The 20,007-nt window shown below is 40.1% G+C and overlaps 1 protein-coding gene across 2 annotated transcripts in view; it reads right to left on the reverse strand.

The window, feature by feature from the left end:
- top1a (DNA topoisomerase Ia) overlaps nt 1-20,007 on the reverse strand; it is a 90,254-nt gene that overhangs the window by 45,783 nt on the left and 24,464 nt on the right. For both annotated transcript variants that reach the window (XM_063041161.1, XM_063041160.1), the window contains exons 4-7: nt 5,805-5,931; nt 4,777-4,841; nt 4,086-4,178; nt 2,777-2,846 (exon numbers count right to left, since the gene is read on the reverse strand). In XM_063041161.1, coding sequence (XP_062897231.1) covers nt 2,777-2,846; nt 4,086-4,178; nt 4,777-4,841; nt 5,805-5,931 — 355 coding nt within the window. The remainder of the gene's footprint in view (nt 1-2,776; nt 2,847-4,085; nt 4,179-4,776; nt 4,842-5,804; nt 5,932-20,007) is intronic.

Below are 20,007 nucleotides of genomic sequence, written 5' to 3' on the forward strand. Positions count from 1 at the left end.
AACTACTTTTCTCATGAGTGAGATCTGAGCACAGTATTGGGAGAACTAATTATCCTGATTTATATTCATGACTCAGGAGCTAATTTTCAGATGTCACGCAACCACAACGTGGAGTGTATTAAGTATTAAAATGGCAAGTCAAACCTAAAATGAAGTTTGAAGTAGGTAGGAAGAATACAAATTACAGAATATGATTTTTCAAGGGGTAATGGAATGCTGCAAGATGGTGGAGTGAAGAGGATGGGCAATTATGATAAAGAATAGGCTTTCTCACAACTTATTCAGGATAGGAGGACAGATTGTGAAGGGGTATAGGAAGCACAAAAGGTCCCATTTCTTTGTATTTACAAGAGTACAAAAGAGAGTAGTATGAAATCTTTAAATTACTGGTTCACCTAAGCTCAACTACAATGAATTATATCATTAAGTAAGGGACAGGTGAGATTTACTAGAATGGTATCAGAACAGAGAACATTAGCTATTCTAGAGAAATACTCTAATAGCTAAAAGTAGCAATTGGAGAGAGAATAATGCTTTAGGTTGAAGGCCAACCAATGAAAGGGAGATTTGATGGGGTCTGATGTAGCAAATGGAACTAAATACCTTGCACAGTAACATACACAAAATGCTGGAGGAACTCCCAAGACCTTCATGAGTCCTGATGAAGCTTCTCAGCCCGAAATGACGACTCTTCATTCTGTTCCATAGATGTTGCCTGACCTGCTGAGTTCGTCCAGCATTTTCAATGGTTCAATTTAATATCAGAGTATGTATACAGAATACAACCTGAAATTCTTACGCTTTGCAGACAATTACAAAACAGGTACAAAAAGCCCTGAAGAATGAATGACAGGAAATGTTAAAACCCCAAAGCTCCCCCCTCCCTGCTTGCTCCAGCAAAAGCATCAACTCTCCCCCACCTGCTATGCAAGTAATGGCAAAGCCCCCAAAGGGACCATGATCTAGAGTCCATCAAAAATTACTGTCCATCCCAACACTTTGGCCTCTCAAACAGGTTCTCTTGTGTGTGTTACTCTGGATTTCCAGCATCTGCAGACTCTCATGTTCATAAACTGCTTACAGATGCAAGGTGAGAAAGTAAACTATGTAGCATGACTGCATTCTGAAAAGGACCTAAAGAGTGATGGAAGCAGATTCAAAATAACTTCCAAAATTGAAAAAAAACTATTTATTTTTCAAAGAAAACTGCTGAGCTATGAGGAAGAGGAGGGGAAAAGGACTATCTGAAGGGTGGCACAGTAGCATAGTGCTAAGCACAACACTTTTCAATACCAGCAACTCAGGTGCTCCAGTTCCCTCTTAGTCCAAAGACTTACCAGTTGGTACATTAATTGGTTATTTTAAATTGTCCCGCGGTTAGACTGGGATTAAGCTGGGGGACTGCTGGGCGACATGGCTTGAAAGGCCGTGGGGTGGGGGGGGGGGCCTATTCCACACTGTATCTCAATAAATTTAAAGAAAAATGCGGGTTAGTCAGCTAACATTGATGATGGGCTAAAAGGTCCCTTCCTACATCACCATTATCGACACACCAACAATTCAGTACCACAATCTGCAATGAAAGAACATTCAAAGCTCTGATTTTAGGGACACTTTTGGGGAGGGAACCAGATGTTTGCCAAAACACCTGAACCATGTTCCTATTTTGTACGGTGTCATTGTATTGCAGCATCCAGATCAACTTCTCAGCTCTCCAGAGACCCAAACCCAACAGTGCAATACAGGAAAAAAAACTACACAGCACATAGCACTGTCAGCTCCAATTTAATTCAGGGTACACAAAGGAGATTGAACCTGCCAGCTTCTGACTCAGAACCCTACTGTAAATGAGTCAAACTGACTAAAGGCTGAGGATCATGTCTTTTGGCTGCATCATTTCATTATGCTTGCTTTCAAAGCCACACTATGACATTTTCATAGGAACTACATTCAAAGCAAAGACAGGTTCAGACTCCACTCCTGATGTAAGCGAATGCAACTCCCTTACAATATCTTGAATGACGAGCCCAAAAAGCAGCTGCCAGACAGCAGGCTGTGTGCCAGATCTATTGGGCACATTCAAAGCAGCTTACAGAAAAAAAAACCAAGGAACCAAAATAAACCACCTACTCTATTAAAATGAATTGAGAAAGCAGGAAGTATTGAACAGATGGACAGATCTCCAATTTCACCCCTTAACAAAACTTAAAAATTGGAAATTTTTTTTTGTATAATCAATTGTAATTCTTTTCTACACAATTTCCGATTATATTTCATAGTCCATTCATCTCTGGTCTAGATTAAAGATTCTTTTCGTTGTGCCACCTTGTGGACTGGAGCATCATTCAGACTTCAGCTCCATATTATTGCATCACATTGTCCATGGCCCATGCTGAGTACCTGCTGTTTACTCAAATTCCATTACAAGATCAGCATTTTAAAAACTCCAACAAACCAAGTAAATAGTGGAGTAACACATCAGATCCTGAAATTTCCCAGATTTAAGGTAGCTTTTGATTCTGCCTCTCCAATTACAAACAGTACAAAAATCCAGTGCCTATGCCTGTAAACTCGTGTGACGATGAGTGATAGTGTAATAAACTACTCTGCACTGGAGCGCCTTACAAGTCTTATTCAAGACAGGAAGCAATTGAACTTAAACATACACACACACAAATAAAAGTCACAAGGTACAATTTTTCAAATCACTTAAGCCTTGGTTCAAATATTCCAACAGAAAAGACAGAATCCTGAAGAAAACAAAAGCATTACACACCATTTCAGGTTTTCGCTTTTTGGCTTTCTTTGCATCTTCGGTTTTGATCTTCTTGGGTTTAAAATCAGTACTAAAGTAGAAAGAAACATCGAATACAGTCAAAACATTTTATAAAGATAACCATCACCTTTTGCCACACCTGACTACAGTTTTAGCAACTCAGTTTAGGATAACAACCATGCAGCAAAACTCCTTAATACCTTATGGTATCTTTTTAAACGGGAGAAAAAATTCATTTACTTTTTAAACTTTGCATTGTACCACAAGACTGCTGCAAATTATTCAAATCAAGTGCCTGTTATTACTTTAAAGAATGGAAGCAATGCCAAACTGGTCTGGGGAGGTTTATCCCTTATGGTCATAATGTGTACAGCATGAAAAGCACGAACTTTTTCATGCTTACATCATGCCCAGTATATTTAGGCTGTGTGCTTCTTTAATTCTGAAGTTTTGATGACTTAGGTTTTCCCCTCTTTCTGACCTAAAAAGTGGGGATAGTCCATCATGAGGAACAATTCAGAGTCAACTGAATAAGACCACTTAACTTTTTATAAAATGAGACTTAAAAAAATAATCATGGGATTAGAGAAGTCAGGTAGGTCAAATGCTCAGTTAGCAATCCAACCAGGTCAGATACTGTTTCTGCATCCATTGTTAGCAGAAGTCAGGAAGGAATGCACTCTTCTATGATGGGCACAAATAAAAACCATGAAAAATAACCCTCAGCAACAGACTAAAAGTTTACAATGATTCATATGCAAATAAATTCAAGCAGCTCTGTTCTACAACAGGCTATTGAAGCAAAATGCATGTGGGACAAAACCTTAGAAGAGATGCTGACTTAGTTCATAGAAACAGCTTTTAGCAGAGGATCACCCAATACCTTGGGATTCCCCCCCCCCATTTCAAGACAATTTACTAAGACATAAGGGAAAGCATCCCTCAGAGAAAATCATTTCATTTAGGGATCCAGTCTTTAGTTTAAATAGCAACACACCTCAGAATTAGTAAAATATGGATTCAAACATTACTGCAGTTTTGAGCTAATGCAGCATCTTGGGGCTAGGACATTGAACGATAGTTCTTCCTGCACTTTCAGCTGAATGCAAAACATCACAGGCCTTTAAAAGACACACAAGCTGATTATTTCCTACTGCTGTTTGAGGACATTTGTGATGAGTGTACTTCCAATCTCCATCCCGAACATTCCTTTCTTGCAACCAACTTCCCTTTTTCCAAGAAATTGCCTTTTCCTCGTTGTTCCTATACAAACTGAACAGAATTGTAGAGCCTCAATAAAGAAACTTACTCGTCATCTTCATGGACTCTCTTCATCGGCTTATTTTCCACCTTAATGGACGGAACATAATCATCGTCTGGCTCTTCCTTTATACGAGGAGGGCTAAGGAGAGCAGGAAGACAAAAAGATGAATAAAAGAGAAATTGAGCTCTTATATAACCAAATTATTTTATAGGGCAGCCTGTCTTAAATAAACAAAGCCCTTGAAAGCCAGAATAGCCATCTTATCTACACTATGGTATTCATATGCAGGAAGACACAATTGGAATCCAGAAACATCATGTTTCTCGTGTGAATACAAGTCCAAGTACTGAAAACTCAGTTGACTGCCAACACAATTACTTTTTCAGCAAGGAATACTTAGAAAGGTTATAAATTTATATTCCAGACATCCTTACAGTACAATCTTTTTAAAATCAAATGGCTGGATTCCTTCTACAGCCAGATAGATATTCTTATTTTGGTAAGCAGATAAAAAAATTGATGTGACCACTGCTCCTGACCACTCCAAAAACGAAGGATTTATCTGGCTTCTGTTCAATATCTGCTACAGCTACTCTTTCCTCCCACCCAGTTCTCACATTTCAAACAGATGCGCCCACCTGGAAGAGAAAGGTAAGTGAATAACAAACAGACATTCAAAAGCCAATGGGTAAAACACATTGGTGAAACAGGTACGATTAAGGTGAAGAGTGTATACCTTGTGAAACCATTCTCTTTCTTGACTTTGTCTCCAGAACTGCTACTTGAGGTGTGAATCTTGTCCTTTTAAGAGAAACAAATCCATTATCAATGCAAGGTCTCGTCTGCAGACCATTCCAAATAAACCACTATTGACTTCCGCACAATGGCATCTGTGTATCCATCAATGCTATAATGCTTCCTTCAAATATCGAACCACAGACCTCTTCTCTACTTCGTGGGAATGAGTATGTGCAAACTTCAACACAGAACCAGAAATCTCTTATGTTTTTTAATATATGAAATATACTTGACCTCAAAAATGCATCTCAGAAAACTGTCTCTCGTAAATACCTAAGGGACCTTTTGAAATCTCAATCAGAGCATTGAATTTTTAACTACCACTTCCTCAGTCGTAGGACTAAAGCTAAAATTATTGTATTGTACCATTTAGGAAATTGAAGCTTTGGACACTACCTCACTTTTTAAATATAGAGTATTTCTGTTTTTTGCACATTCTTTAAAATCTATTTAATACGCATAAAGATTTACTTGTTTATTTATTATGCTTTATTTCATTTATTTTTTTCTCTCTCCCTCTGTTAGATTATGTATTGCATTGAACTGCTGCTGCTAAGTTAACACATTCTATGTCACATGCCGGTGATAATAAACCTGATTCTGATTCTTTGTTTAGTCAATAAATCAGGGAGTCACGCAGCAGTTTTCACTGGAACAGGTTGGCCCTGCTTTCCTATCTGGCCACTCTACACCAAGTTAAAGTCAGTCCCCGGGTACACTAATTAACAGAACCAAGCAAACCTTGTGAAATACTGAAAACAAATTATGCATGCAACTAGGTGTGTGTGACCATGAGATTAGAAACAGAGGATGGGCACATAGGTAAACAAGAGACTGGATGTGCTTCGATTCAATTTCTAACCTCAACTAATACCAAATTACCTCGGGAGGGGGAGGAAAGTATTTCCAAGGTTAATACAAATGGCACCAGGACAGAGGTCAGATAAACAACTTCAACTCAAATACCTTTTCTTCCTTTCTTTTCTCTTTGTCCTTGTGTTTGTGTTTGTCAGAGCTCCCATCTCTGTGCTTTACTCTGTCCTTTTCCCTTTCTTTATCCTTGTGTTTTTTTTCCGAGGGATCTTTGTGCTCACTGAAAAAGAGATGAGGAGAAATGTCTTTAGCCAGAGGGAGATGAATCCGTGGAATTCAATGCCACAAATGGCTGTGGAGACGAAGGTACCGGATATATTTAAAATGGAAGTTGATGAGCTCTCGAATAGTAAGGGCGCAAAAGAGAAGGCAGAAGAATGAGATTGAGATGGATAATAATAAATCATGATGGAACAATGGAACAGACTCGATGACCTAATTTTGTTCCTATGTATTATGTCTAACAAGCAGAGAGTGAGATTAGATTAAGATTTAGACTAATGATTTACATGATACCCAAAATGTATCATTTCTGCTTTCTTCCATTTTTCACCTTCACTTATACCTACCTTACTAAAAAAAAGTTATTCCAGTGAATGAAAACAATGGACAGTTGAAACAGTTATTAACAACACTCACAACACATTGGAGGCTCCAGCCCCTGGGTATGAACACTGAATTCTCCAACTTCCAGTAATTCCTTCCTTCTCCCTATTTCACTCTGCCCCCTCCCCCAGCTGCCTATCACCTCCCTCATGGTTCCACCTCCTTCTACTACCCATTGTGTTTTCCCCTATTCCTTCTTCACCTTTCCTGCCTATCACCTCCCTGCTTCCCCTCCCCCACCCCTTTATCTTTCCCCTTACTGGTTTTTCACCTGGAACCTACTAGCCTTCTCCTTCCCACCCTCCCCCCACCTTCTTTATAGGGCCTCTGCCTCTTCCCTCTACAGTCCTGACGAAGGGTTCTGGCCCGAAATGTTGACTGATCGTTTCCACGGATGCTGTCTGACCTGCTGAGTTCCTCCAGCGTGTTGTGAGTGTTGCTTTGACCCCAGCATCTGCAAAGTATTTTGTGAAACAGTTATTAAATGTGTGGAATCCTAACAATAGATTTTGATATTTTATGCATAAATTCAGTTTTAGGTCAGTTCGGTAGTTCTCATGCCGGAGTTTCAAGGTTCTGGGGTCAAAAACCTACACAGGTGTTCTATGTGGTGATGGGAATGCTGTGTATTGGAAAAACTGTTTGATCTTTTACAGAGGATGTCAAATTGGCTCTATTGAAGAGGAAGATGAAAGTTATTTGTGTTCCAGCAAATGTTTTCTTTAGTTGAGATTACCAAGAAATCATAGTGCTCTTTCTCCAAAGCTGGCTACATGCAAATTAGCTGCTGCACTTGTTAAGTACTTCACTGCCTGCAAAGCACTTTAGGGCTCCCTGAAAGAGCAACAGAAAGAACTTTAGAAAGGAGTCCTATTACCTTTTCAGGTCAATTAGTCAATTCAGTATTAATTCAGTTAGCCAAAGGCACAAAATAGTTGCTTTTTTCATGCAGGTACGGAGGGCATGGATAAAAATAAGCTACAGTCTTCCCTCTTGTTCAACTGCTGGGGACAGAGGGGAAAAGAACTAAGCTAAGAAAGCAAAAAAAAAAACTGGACAGAACTGAACTCATATTTCGGGAGTTAACATCCCTCTTATTTATTTACCCTTAAAAGGAATAAATAGTTTCAGGAAACAGACTGAAAGGCCTGGATTTTAGCCTGGAGGTAAACTCTCAATAACAGTTCAGGTGGGGGCAAAATACTGGAGTGAGGGAATGGGAAGCTGTATGGTTAGAAAAGTAAACATCAGAAAGCTTTCCAAATGTCCCACTAAATTTAAATGTAGAAATCCTTTTAAGGCAACTTCACTCACTAAAAACCTGTTTTTTCAAGGCTAATGGCTTGGCAACATAGCTACATGAACTCAAAATATAAAACCAAGAAATTAGGCCTTTTCTCATCTCTGTTATATAAAGTATCTGAAGTGCTTCACTCTGGGAATTGCATTTAATGGCATCTATTTCTCCAATCAGAGGTCTTGTTGTCTTTCCACCACTCCCCCCCCCCCAACTTCCTTCCAACATGTAACAAGATAGGGATCTAGGCTCAAATCTTTGTCAGTGCTACTAAGGGCAACACATCAGATCGTTACATAAGTGGTGTAAAAAACCCTAATTTCCTGATATGCAACCAAATTCATGGGGAAGTAGAAGAAAAAAAACACTAGACACACAACTTGGAATTAATTTCAAAATTCTTAGTCAGGAGAATAGAGACAAAAAACATCATGAAGGTTGAGGTTATATTTTAATTAATCTACCTCAAAGTTTAATGATTATTAAAATCGTATATCAAAGCATGGGAATCCACTTTTATAAACACAGTGCACAATAATAATTTATTTTGAAACTTGAACTTAAAGGACATTACCCAACAATAATTTCCATTCATTTTACACACTTCCTGCACAGAAATTCAACTGAAAATAAAATATTTCAGCATTTAGTTTTAGTAGCCTTGTCAGATTAGTCAGGAAGGAGTTAATGCAATATCACTACAGACAAGGCCTAACTGTGAATGCACAGGGCAGATCGCTATGCTGCTTGAGTCCTGAGATTTCAAACAAAGGCCTCAGGCTGGCTACTGTCATCCAATTTCACAAAGACAGCTAAGACTTTGGCCTCCCTGGCTGACTACTGCTCACTGCCAGCTTGGTCAAATTTTTTGCCAACACACCAGCTAGTTGCAAAAACAGAGGCTCATTGACACTATCTATCACCTCAGAGTCCATGGTGCTACCCTCAGATTGCTATCTGCCTATTAAACCTACATCCTGGGGAAGATAAACACTGACATCCAGAAACCTTAAAAGCAAGGCATCAGGAAAGTAAATGTTGCGCGACCCACTGAAAATATTGTGCGACTCCTGCAAATTGTTCGCTACATGAGGACAGTAAAAGCCATTCAAATGATCAAAACCAGGCACCTCTGCCAGCTCAACTTCCCAGTTTGGCACCCATGTACATTCTATACAACCTCAGGTACACTGCTCTGAAAATTGCTCTAGATATTTCATATGCCCATATGATAACTGACCTAGTCATGTTAAATGATTCAGATTTTATTAAAGTATTTTGCCACTCACATCATGTAATCCTACTGTCCAAAAAGAAATCAGTACTACTTCATTTACATCACTTGATATTCAAAAATGTTATTGACTTAGGCTGAGTATTGGATCACTTGGTGTTACTATAACTAGGCAATGCAGGATAATCTGCAACCAAAAAAAGGAAATGTGCCTGGCAGAACAATACTTTTCAATGTAATGGTCACAGTTGGTGAGTACAGGGCAAGCTTTTATATGAAAATCAGGCCAGCCAATGGGACACAGCGACTACCACTGTGTCCATGGCACCGGTAGACCGGTTGACCTGTAATTCAATGCTGAACTGCAAAAAAAATTTGGAAGCTGTGAAGTTCTATAGATGACCAAGACCCAAGCAGAAATCCAAGAATCTAGGGGAAGTTGAAAGAAATCAAGGAAACAAACAGCATTTGAAGCAAACCATAAACATAAGCTGAAAGCATTGTTGAAGATAGAAATGCCAATACAATAGTACATTAGTAAATCATGAAAGGAATACCAAATGAGCCCTTCATCCCATCTAGCCTGTGCCAAACTATTATGCAACATAACAGTTCCTCATGGACTAGACGGGCCAAACAGCACCTGTTTTTGCACTATAGTGTTCTATAACTTTTATAACCCTATCAATTAGAACATAAACTTAAAGCCAGTTAACAAAAATCAGTGCTGTTAAATTGACTGATCTGGATATGGATGAAGAAATAATACAGCCTCACAAAAAAAATTAAACAACTGGATGCTATTGTGTGCAGAAGGGAGATCAAGGATTGATGCAACAAGTATTTACCAACAACACTAGTTAACCCCAGTTAGGATGTACAATGAGGGGACCCACCACAATGTCATTTTACTCAACTTCTGAGGAACTGAATCAAGATTGGTTCTCGCAATAGAAAAGGCAAGGTACGTCGCATCCGGAGTTTCTCCGGTTAACAGACTATTTCCCTCCACGCCTCTCTGATGTAGTGGGGAACCATGTACGAGGCAAGTTACAGCAGTGGTTTGCCATTGCCTTCTGCCGGGTGAGTTTCCAAAGAGATCACCAGCTCGTAACCCAGCACGGATGGAAAGCATGCAGGGGAGCCGGCTGGATTTGAACTCAGAATCTTTCGTCCTGGAGTCCGATGCTGATGCCACTACACCACCAGCTGGGTCCTCACAATAGAATAAAATAAAATTTCTCAAAAATAAAGTAGTGATTGGAGAATGGGTTCATACAGATTGCAGAAATTATATTAAAATTACTTATAGTACTACCATAAGAGAGCAGAAAGTTCAATATTAGTTGCAGTAGTATTTTAACCAAAAGGAGTATTCAAATGTAGAAAATAATCAAAATGGAATTCAAGGAGGAAAACTTTTTGATTAATCATGAGTTGTTTCAGGTCACATAAATGAAGAATAAGGAAATGCAATCAGTAGGGACCACACAGGTTGAGGAGACTTGGGCCAAAAGGCAACCCAGATTCAATTCCCACTGCCGCCAGTGAGGAGTTTGTATGTTCTCACCACGACCGTGTGGGTTTTCTCCAGGTGCTCCGATTTCCTCCCACAGTCCAAAGATGTTCCAGTTGGTAGGTGAACCAGTCATTGTAAATTGTCCTGTGACTGGGCTAGGATTAAAATCGGGGGACTGCTTGAAGGGCCAGATGAGCCTATTCCGTGCCTTATCTCAAAGTAAAACTAATGCAGTAAACTGAATGGGGAATTAAATGGAGAAGGATGAAATCACGTAGATAGCTAAAGTGCAAAACCATAGTAGGGAAATGGATGAGTAAAGGGCTTAAAGTGCAAATAAAAATATCAGATGGAACTGAGCATCAATAAATACAAGACGGTGTATCACATTAACAACGTAATAATTATGACATGGAAGAACAGAGGAACTTGGAGTTTCACGTTTACAGAACATTACAAGTTATCTCAGGTTTAACATATTTCCATGAAACTACAGGTGAACACTGCAGGTACGGGAGAGGTGAAGGGTTGCAGGAAGCACATGATAGAGAAGTTCACAGCAGCTCTGCCTTACAAGTCCTTCAGCATAGCAAAATTACTGCAGATACTCGACATTCTCAAAACAAGAACAGAAACCTTTACAAATACTCAACAGATGTAGAGAGAGAAGCAAGGTAAATATTTCAGATGGATCATCTTCCGGTCTAATCTGAGAAGCATTTCTAATATTTTTATATTTGAATTTCTATTTCACATCCAATTAGATACAACAGAAATCTTCAGGATACTGAAAGAGAAGCAAATTATATAAGCTATAGAAAGCTGAAGTTTTTTAATTTAAAAAAAAACTAATAAATGAAGGAAAAACTTGTCATATATTAAACGACTGATAAGATGTACAGTATATGCAGATTGGATTCAAATTTCTACAAATTATACTAAAATCAAAATTCAGAAACCAAGTACAATCAATATACAATGGCCACTTTATTAGGTACACTTGCATATCTGCTCATAATACAATCATCTAATCAGCCAGTCATGCAAAATGCATAAAACCACGCAGACATGGTCAAGAGGTTTAGTTATTGTTCAGGCCAAATATCAGTATAAGGAAGAAATGTCATCTAAGTGATTTTGACAGTGGAATGATCGTTAGTGCCAGATGGGGGTGGCTTGAATATCTCACAAACTGCTGACCTCCTGAGGTCTTCACACACAACAGTCTCCACAGTTTACAGAAAATGGTTTGAAAACAGAAAAAAAAATCCAGTAAGCGGCAGTTCTGTGGACCAAAATGCATTGTTAATGAGAGAAGTCAGAGGAGAATGGCCAGATGGATTCAAGCTGACAGGAAGGTAACAGTAACTTAAATAGCCATGCATTACAAAAATGGTGTGCAGAAAAGCATCTCTGAATGTGTAACACGTTGGACCTTTAAGTCCTGCTGAGGAGTTTCAGCTTGAAATGTCAACTGTACTTTTCTGTCCCATAGATGCTGTCTGGCCTACTGAGTTCCTCCAGCATTCTGTGTGTGCTGCTCAGATTTCCAGCATCTGCAGATTTTCTCTTGTTTGGACCTTGAAGTGGATGGGTAAGGGCAGAAGACTCAGTACATACACTTTATTAGGTACAGGAGGGTAACTAATAAAGAGGCCACTGAGTGTACATTGCTATATTGTGCATTTAATATATCTAACGTAAGACAAACTACCAACCTGTAGTCTATCTAAAGTCAAAGTTGCTAACCTCCTCCACCTCTGATTTCCCTCCCCTGAAGTCTATAATCAGCTTCCTTGATCTTGCTAACAATGAGTATAAAGTTGTTGTTATGCTACCGCTCAGTCAAATTTTCAATTTCCCTCCTATATGCTGATTCATCACCACCTTTGATTTGGCCCACGACAGCGGTGCCACCAGTAAACCTGAATATGACATTGGAGCTGTGCTCAGCCACACAGTCATAGTTGCAAAGCAAGTAGAGCAGGAGACCAAGCATATAACCGTGTGGTGCACTTGTGTTGATGGAGACTGCGGAGGAAATGTTGCCAATCCAAACCGACCGGGGTCGAGAAGTAAAGAATGCAATTGCACGAGGAGGTATTGAGGTCAAGCTCTTGGAACTTAATGATTAGTTCTGAGGGGATGATGGTATTGAATGATGAGCTGTAGTGGTATCCTGATGTACGCATCTTTGTGTCCAGCTGCTCCAGAACTGAGTGAAGAGCCAATGAGATGGCACTTATTTATTTACTGGAGGTATAGCGTGTAATAGGCACTCCCAGGCCTTTGAGCCATACTGCCCAGCACCAGCACCCCAGATTTAACCGTAGCCTAATCACAGGACAGATTACAATGACCAATTAACCTACCAACCAACATCTTTGGACCATGGGAGGAAACTGGAGCACTCAGAGGAAACCCACACGGTCACGGGGAGAATGCACAAACTCTTATAGGCAGCAATGGGAAATGAACCCGGGTCTACAGTGGTGTAATGCGCTATGCTAGCCACTATGCTACTGTGCCGTCCTAGTGAAGGAAAGGGAAAAGGATGTGGGACAGACTGCTCATATACAAGATGAATATAGGACTGGTTAGACTGGCTATTTTAGTGTTTTTTTTTGTTCCAGTTGTGGTATTTGAGGTATTGTGGCTTGCTGTCCCTTTTTAGATTGTAACTAATCACCAACCTCAATGTGTGCTGGTGTGCATGGAGGTAATATGTAGACAAGATTCCTGACAGGTAGCACTGCCTCCTCATTCAATTTTGGCAGTGAAGACGTGATCCAGTAGCAGATTTTAGAGGTTTTTTAAAAAAAAGCTGTCAAGTAGATGATGCAGTTTAAATCACTGAAACCAAGAACTATAACTGAAGCAGAAAGAACCACACATTAGAATAAAATCTACATGTGCTGGGGGGGGGGGGGAGGAGAAATCAGACAATGGCTACAAAAGCATCCCGTCATTCCAAGAATTCAAAGTTCAAAGTAAATTTATACAATCTGAGATTTGTTTCCTTGTGAGCAAAATCAGTACCTCTAAGAAACGTAACAGAATCAATGCAAGACTGCATCCAACGGGACAGACATCTAGTTGTGCAAAAGACCAATGGTGCAAATACAAAAAAAACAGAAAAGAAATAATAATAAATAAATATGCAATAAATATCAAGAACATGAGACAAAGAGTCCTTGAAGGTGAGTCCATAGGCAGTGGAACAGTTCAGAGATGGGGCAAATTAAGTCGAGTGAAGTTATCCCTTCTGGTTCCTGTACCTTCTTCCTGATGGCAGCAACAAGGAAGAGAACATGACCCGGTAGTGGGGGACTCTGGTGGTGGATGCTGTTTTCCTGCGACAGTGTTCTGAATAAATATGCTCAATGGAGGGTAGGGCTTTCCCCCGTGATGGACTTAGCTGTACCCACTACTATTTGTTGGCTTTTCCATTCAAGGGCATTGCTGTTTCCATAGCAGGTTGTGATGCTGCCAGTCGATATACTCTCCACTACACATCTATAGAAAGTTTTAGATGTTATTCAAATCCTTGAACAAACTTCTAAGGAAGTAGATGCACTGCTGTGCTTTCTTCATAATGTACTTACACACTGAGCCCAGGACAGGTCTTCTGAAATAACACTGATGAATTTCAAGTTGCTGACCCTCTCCTCCTCTGATCCCCTGATAAGGAATGACTCATGGACATCCAGTCTCCTCGTGAAGTCAATAATCAGCTCCTTGGTCTTGCTGACACTGAAAATACGGCACTCCTGCAACATCTTACTTAATCTCCCTCCTATAAGCTGACTTGTCACCACCTTTGATTCGGCCAATGACAGTGGTGTCATCAGCAAATGTAAATATGTCATTGAAACTGTGCTTAGCCACACAATGCATCTTCCACTATATCCATCAGCACAGGTGCAACATAAGGCTATGTACTTAGCCCCCTGCTCTACTCGCTTTATACTTATGACCGTGTGACCCCTATCCAAACTGACGGGTTCTGCATGTGAAGAAATCAAGGATCTAATTGGTCAAGGTGGCATTGAGGTTAAAATATTGAAAACAACAGGAATTCTGCAGATGCTGGCAATTCAAGCAACACACATCAAAGTTGCTGGTGAACGCAGCAGGCCAGGCAGCATCTCTAGGAAGAGGTACAGTTGACGTTTCAGGCCGAGACCCTTCGTCAGGAATATTGAAGTTTATTTTTTTTTGAGGGGATGATAATATTGAACGCTGAGGTACAGCTGATAAGAGCACCCTAATGAATGCACCTTTGTTGTCCAGATGTTCCCAGGGTTGAGTAGGAGCCAATGAAATGGCATTTATTTATTTATCCATCTCTTATAGACCTGTTCTGCTGGTGGGCAAATCTGAGTGGATCCAAGTCACTTCACAGGAAGGGGTTGATATGATTCATCACCAATCTCTCAGAAGACTTCACCACTGTGGATGTACAGTGGCATGCAAAAGTTTGGGCACCCCGGTCAACATTTCTGTTACTGTGAATAGCTAAACCTGATTTCCAAAAGGCATAAAGTTAACGACGACACATTTCTTTAATATTTTAAGCAAGATTATTTTTTTATTTCCACCTTTTACAGTTTCAAAATAACAAAGGAGGAAAAGGGCCCAAAGCAAAAGTTTGGGCACCCTGCATGGTCAGCACTTAGTAACACCCACTTTGGCAAGCATCACAGCTTGTAAACGCTTTCTGTAGCCAGCTAAGAATCTTTCAATTCTTGTTTGCAGGATTTTCGCCCATTCATCCTTGTAAAAGGCTTCTAGTTCTGTGAGATTCATGGGCCGTCTTGCACGCACTGCTCTTTTGAGGACTAACATGATTTTCGATGATGTTCAGGTCGGGGGACTGTGAGGGCCATGGCAAAACCTTCAGCTTGCACCTCTTTAGGTAGTCCATTTTGGATTTTGAGGTGTGTTTAGGATTATTATCCTGTTGTAGAAGCCATCCTCTTTTCATCTTCGGCTTTTTTTTTAAACAGACGGTGTGATGTTTGCTTCCAGAATTTGCTGGTATTTAATTGAATTCATTCTTCCCTCTACCAGTGAAATGTTCCACATGCCACTGGCTGCAACACAAGCCCAAAGCATGATCGATCCACCCCTCCCCCGTGCATAACAGTTGGAGAGGTGTTCTTTTCATGAAGTTCTGCACCCTTTTTTCTCCAAACATACCTTTGCTCATTGTGGCCAAAAAGTTCGATCTTAACTTCCTCAGTCCACAGGACTCGTTTCCAAAATGCATCAGGCTTGTTTAGTTGTTCCTTTGCAAACTTCTGACGCTGAATTTTGTGGTGAGGACGCAGGAAAGGTTTTCTTCTGATGACTTCCATGAAGGTCATATTTGTGCAGGTATCGCTGAACAGTAGAACAGTGTACCACTACTCCATAGTCTGCTAATTCTTCCTGAAAGTCTTTTGCAGTCAAATGGGGGTTTTGATTTGCCTTTCTAGCAATCCTACCAGCAGTTCTCTCGGAAAGTCTTCTTGGTCTTCCAGATCTCAACTTGACCTCTACTGTTCCTGTTAATTGCCATTTCTTAATTACACTACGAAGTGAGGAAACAGCTACCTGAAATGCTTTGCTATCTTCTTATAGCCTTCTCCTGCTTTGTGGGCATCATTTATTTTAATGTTCAGAGTGCTAGGCAGCTGCTTAGAGGAGCCCATGGCTATTGATTGTTGGGACAAGGTTTGAGGAGTCAGGGTATTTATAAAGCTTTGAAATTTGCATCACCTGGCCTTTCCTAATGATGACTGTGAACAAGCCATTTCCCTAACAAGCTAAATTAAGGCCCGAGACCTTGGTAAAAGTTATGTGAGAGCTCAAATCTCTTGGGGTGCCCAAACTTTTGCATGGTGCTCCTTTCCCTTTTTTCCCCCACTCTAAAATGGTACAAAACAAAAATAACACAATAATCTTGCTTAAAATGTTGAAAAGAATGTTTCATCTTTAACTTTATGACTTTTGGAGATCAGTTCATCTTCTACTCACTTAACTATTCACAGTAACAGAAATTTTGACCAGGGGTGCCCAAACTTTTGCATACCACTGTAAGTGCTATTGGATGATATTCATTGAGGCAAGTTACCACATTCTTCTTAGGCACTGGGCATAATTGAAGAAGATGAGTACCTCAGACTGCAAAGCAAGAGGTTAAAGATCTCAGTGAACACTGCAGCTAGTTGATCAGCACAGGTCTTTAGTACTCAAAAACACGAGAACTTTTGCAGATGCTGGAAATCTAAAGCAACACACACAAAATGCTGGAGGAATTCAGCAGGTCAAGCAGCATCTATGGAAATGAACAGACAGTCGCCATTTCGTGCTGAGACCCTTCTTCAGGACTCAGCCAGGTATCCTACCTGAGCCAGATGCTTTCATGAGTTCACCCTCCTGAAGAATGGGCCTCAGAAACTGAAATCACAGGGTCATTGGAGGCTTTGGGAGTTTGTGACGGCTCCTTCGTGTTTTAATGGTTAAAGTGAGCACAGAAGGCACTGAGCTTATCTGGAAGCAAAGTCCTGTTGTCACATGATTACACTTTGTAAGGGTCGATTGCATTCAAGCTGTGCCACACCTGTGATGCGTCCTTTATTGATTCAAATTTAGTCCAGAGTCGTCACTTAGCCTGTGAGATGGCTGTCCAGAGATGGTACCTAGATGTCTTGTAACTTCCTTGGTCACTTGTCCTGAATACCTGACCTGGCCCTCAGAAGGTTCCAGATCTCATGGTTCATCCATATTGTTCAGAATTCAGTATTTGCATTAACCTCCTTACCTCATTCATCCTTTGCATTATTTATTTTCATTGTAACTTACAGTAAACAAGTTGCCACAAAACAAATTTCACAACATGCCAGTGATAATGAACCAGATTCTCATTTAATTGAAAAGTCACCAGGTTTCAATAACTATAAAAACAAATTAGCAACTCAGTTTTTACTGAACCAATTTTCTTATAACATAAATTTTCTTCAAATCCTGATGAAATAAATTCCAAACATCTATATACTACTATAATTCTCATGCTCTGTTTGTGACCTCCAATTCGCCCAAACGATGCATTACAGCAGCACTTTTTCCTGACTAAGTCGACTTAAAATGCACTAACTCACAGCATGCAGGCAAAGTTCAGGGTTATATATTCATATAAAATTGCTCACTCGTCAATCAACAGGCCCAGATTTCCACAACCCGAGCCGATTCCAGCTTTAATGGAAACCGCGATGTGACACCACAACACATGCCCACGGCCAGCCTCAGCAGTGCTTCACGATGCTTACAGAGCTGATTCCACCTTTCATGGAAACCGCGACGCATGCGCATGGCCAGCCTCAGCAGCGCCTCACCATGCTCACAGCAGCGACACCTACCGCAGCAAAAGGGCAGGGCTATCATGCCCATTTAGGAGAGCGCCAACCACATCATCAAGAAAAATCAGCATCCTCCAGGCTATGATGTTACTGCTTCGTATCTTCCATCAAGCATTAGGGTAAAAAAAATATGGACAGCCTAATTATGCCGTGTGGAAAGAGAAAGATTATGGTCAAGTCTGCACTACCTTTCTCTCAAAAGGTGCCCCAACGGTTCACCGGGTTGTCTAATTAGCTACTAAATTTCAGAGTGTGGGCAAAAAATAACATACCAACACTGAAAGTAACCCCAAAGAGACTGAAAGGGATAAACAACAATCTCAATGAGTTTTCACTCCCTCCCTTCATCTTCAGTGAAGTCACCATAAATCAATTTTGGCTTCAGGATATATTACAGTGCAACACCAGGAGTACCCTAAATATTCACCTAATCTGATCTGATCCTGTCTGATTGACAATGCTTGGAAATGAATCGGAGGATCAGCTGATTGTGAGGATAATCAAGTTAACAACAGCATGAAGTCCCCCCACCCCCCCACCGTTTTGTGGCATCTACATCAGACAGCATATTTTTCTCTGCCATGATTATAGTGCATTATTGCAACTTATTTCCCCCAAAGCAGTCCAGTACCTTGCAAATCAAATAATTTTTTTTGTAGCTTGTTTTTGGAAGTGAAATCAAGAATCTTTTCAATGAAAAATAAAAGTTTTATGCAGAGTTAAGATGTTTTATGCAGATATACTAACTGACTACCATGCAGGAGCAGTGCCTTTGAACTATGTAAGGAGGATTTTCAGTATTGGGCTGAACGTAGCTACACAAAATAATTCCCCCTTATTTATTAAGATCAGATTTTCCAACCTTTTTTAAACCATGGACCAAGCATTAACCAAGGGGCCCATGAACCCCAGATTGGGAACCCCTGATTTAGATTTTATAAGTACCAACAATATCTCATTTCCTAGGAATATCAGCAACTCATTTGATGCTTAGCTGGCTGCAGATTGAGCCAGGCCATTTTGGATAAAGATAGCAGGTTTTATCCACTGAATAACATCCGTAGGTTTATGGGCATTTTAAATGATTTTTAAAACTCATAACTGAAGTTAAATTCTAGAGATTTGAATAGAAATCTCAATTGTTAGCATTCTATAATACATATGGCAATTTAGTCACTCACTCTATCAACATCATGACTACTGGCATTTGTCAAAAAGAATAATGTTAAAAACAAACATAATTAAGCAATCCTGTCTAATTTTAGGAGACAACCCTATTATGACAGTTGACACCAAAATTTCTACAGGCAGAGTTGCTTGCAAAGTAAAAAATCAGCCAGAACTAAATTTTGTTTGCTTGACCAAGGATAGTATCCCTACTTTTCTATGGAAAATACTAGCAAAGTGCACACAAAGAAATAAATATGTAGATAAGTCCTATTCTTACATACTCTACTGCTGTGATGAGGCCACTCATGTCGGAGGAGCAGCATCTTATATTCCATCTGGGTAGTCTCCAAACTGATGGCATGAACATCGATTTCTCAAACTTCCAGTAACTGACACAGCCCCCTTCCCCATTCCCTCTCTCACCTCATCGCCCTCTGGTGCTCCTCCCCCTTCCCTTTCTTCCTTGGTCTTCTGCCCTCTCCTATCAGATTCTCCCTTCTCCAGCCCTTAATGTATTTCACCAATCCACTTCCCAGCTCTTTACTTCATCCCTCCCCCTCTCTCAGTTTCACCTACCACCTATTATTTCTTCCTCCCCACCTTCTAACTGACTTCTCTTTACTTTTTTTTAGATTTTTTTAAAATAAAAAAATCTTTTTACACAGACTGTGCGGACTTCTCTTTCTTTTGAGTCCTGATGAAGGCCCTCAGCCCAAAATCTCAAGTGTTTACTCTTTTCCATAGTTGCTGCCTGGGCTGCTGAGTTCCTTAAGCACTTTGGTGTGTTGCTTTGGATATCCTGCATCTGCAGACTTTTTCCATGTTTGGGATAAGGTAACAGGATTGTGCTTCTCACTGAATATAGCCAGGTAAGTCACACAAGGTTTTTTTGTGAGCTGGTAGGTAGAGGAAGCAAGACTAGTATGGATTGGGTTCATATTAGGTAAGTTAGCATAGACTTATTTCTGCTATTCTGCTTCAACTCCCAAATAACTTAAGAACAAAGTGAATTCCTGTATGTGAATAAGTTATACATTAGCATAGGGTAAACACTGCCTGTACAAATG

The sequence above is a fragment of the Mobula hypostoma genome, chromosome 2, assembly GCF_963921235.1.
Source record: "Mobula hypostoma chromosome 2, sMobHyp1.1, whole genome shotgun sequence".
NCBI classification, from domain to species: domain Eukaryota; kingdom Metazoa; phylum Chordata; class Chondrichthyes; order Myliobatiformes; family Myliobatidae; genus Mobula; species Mobula hypostoma.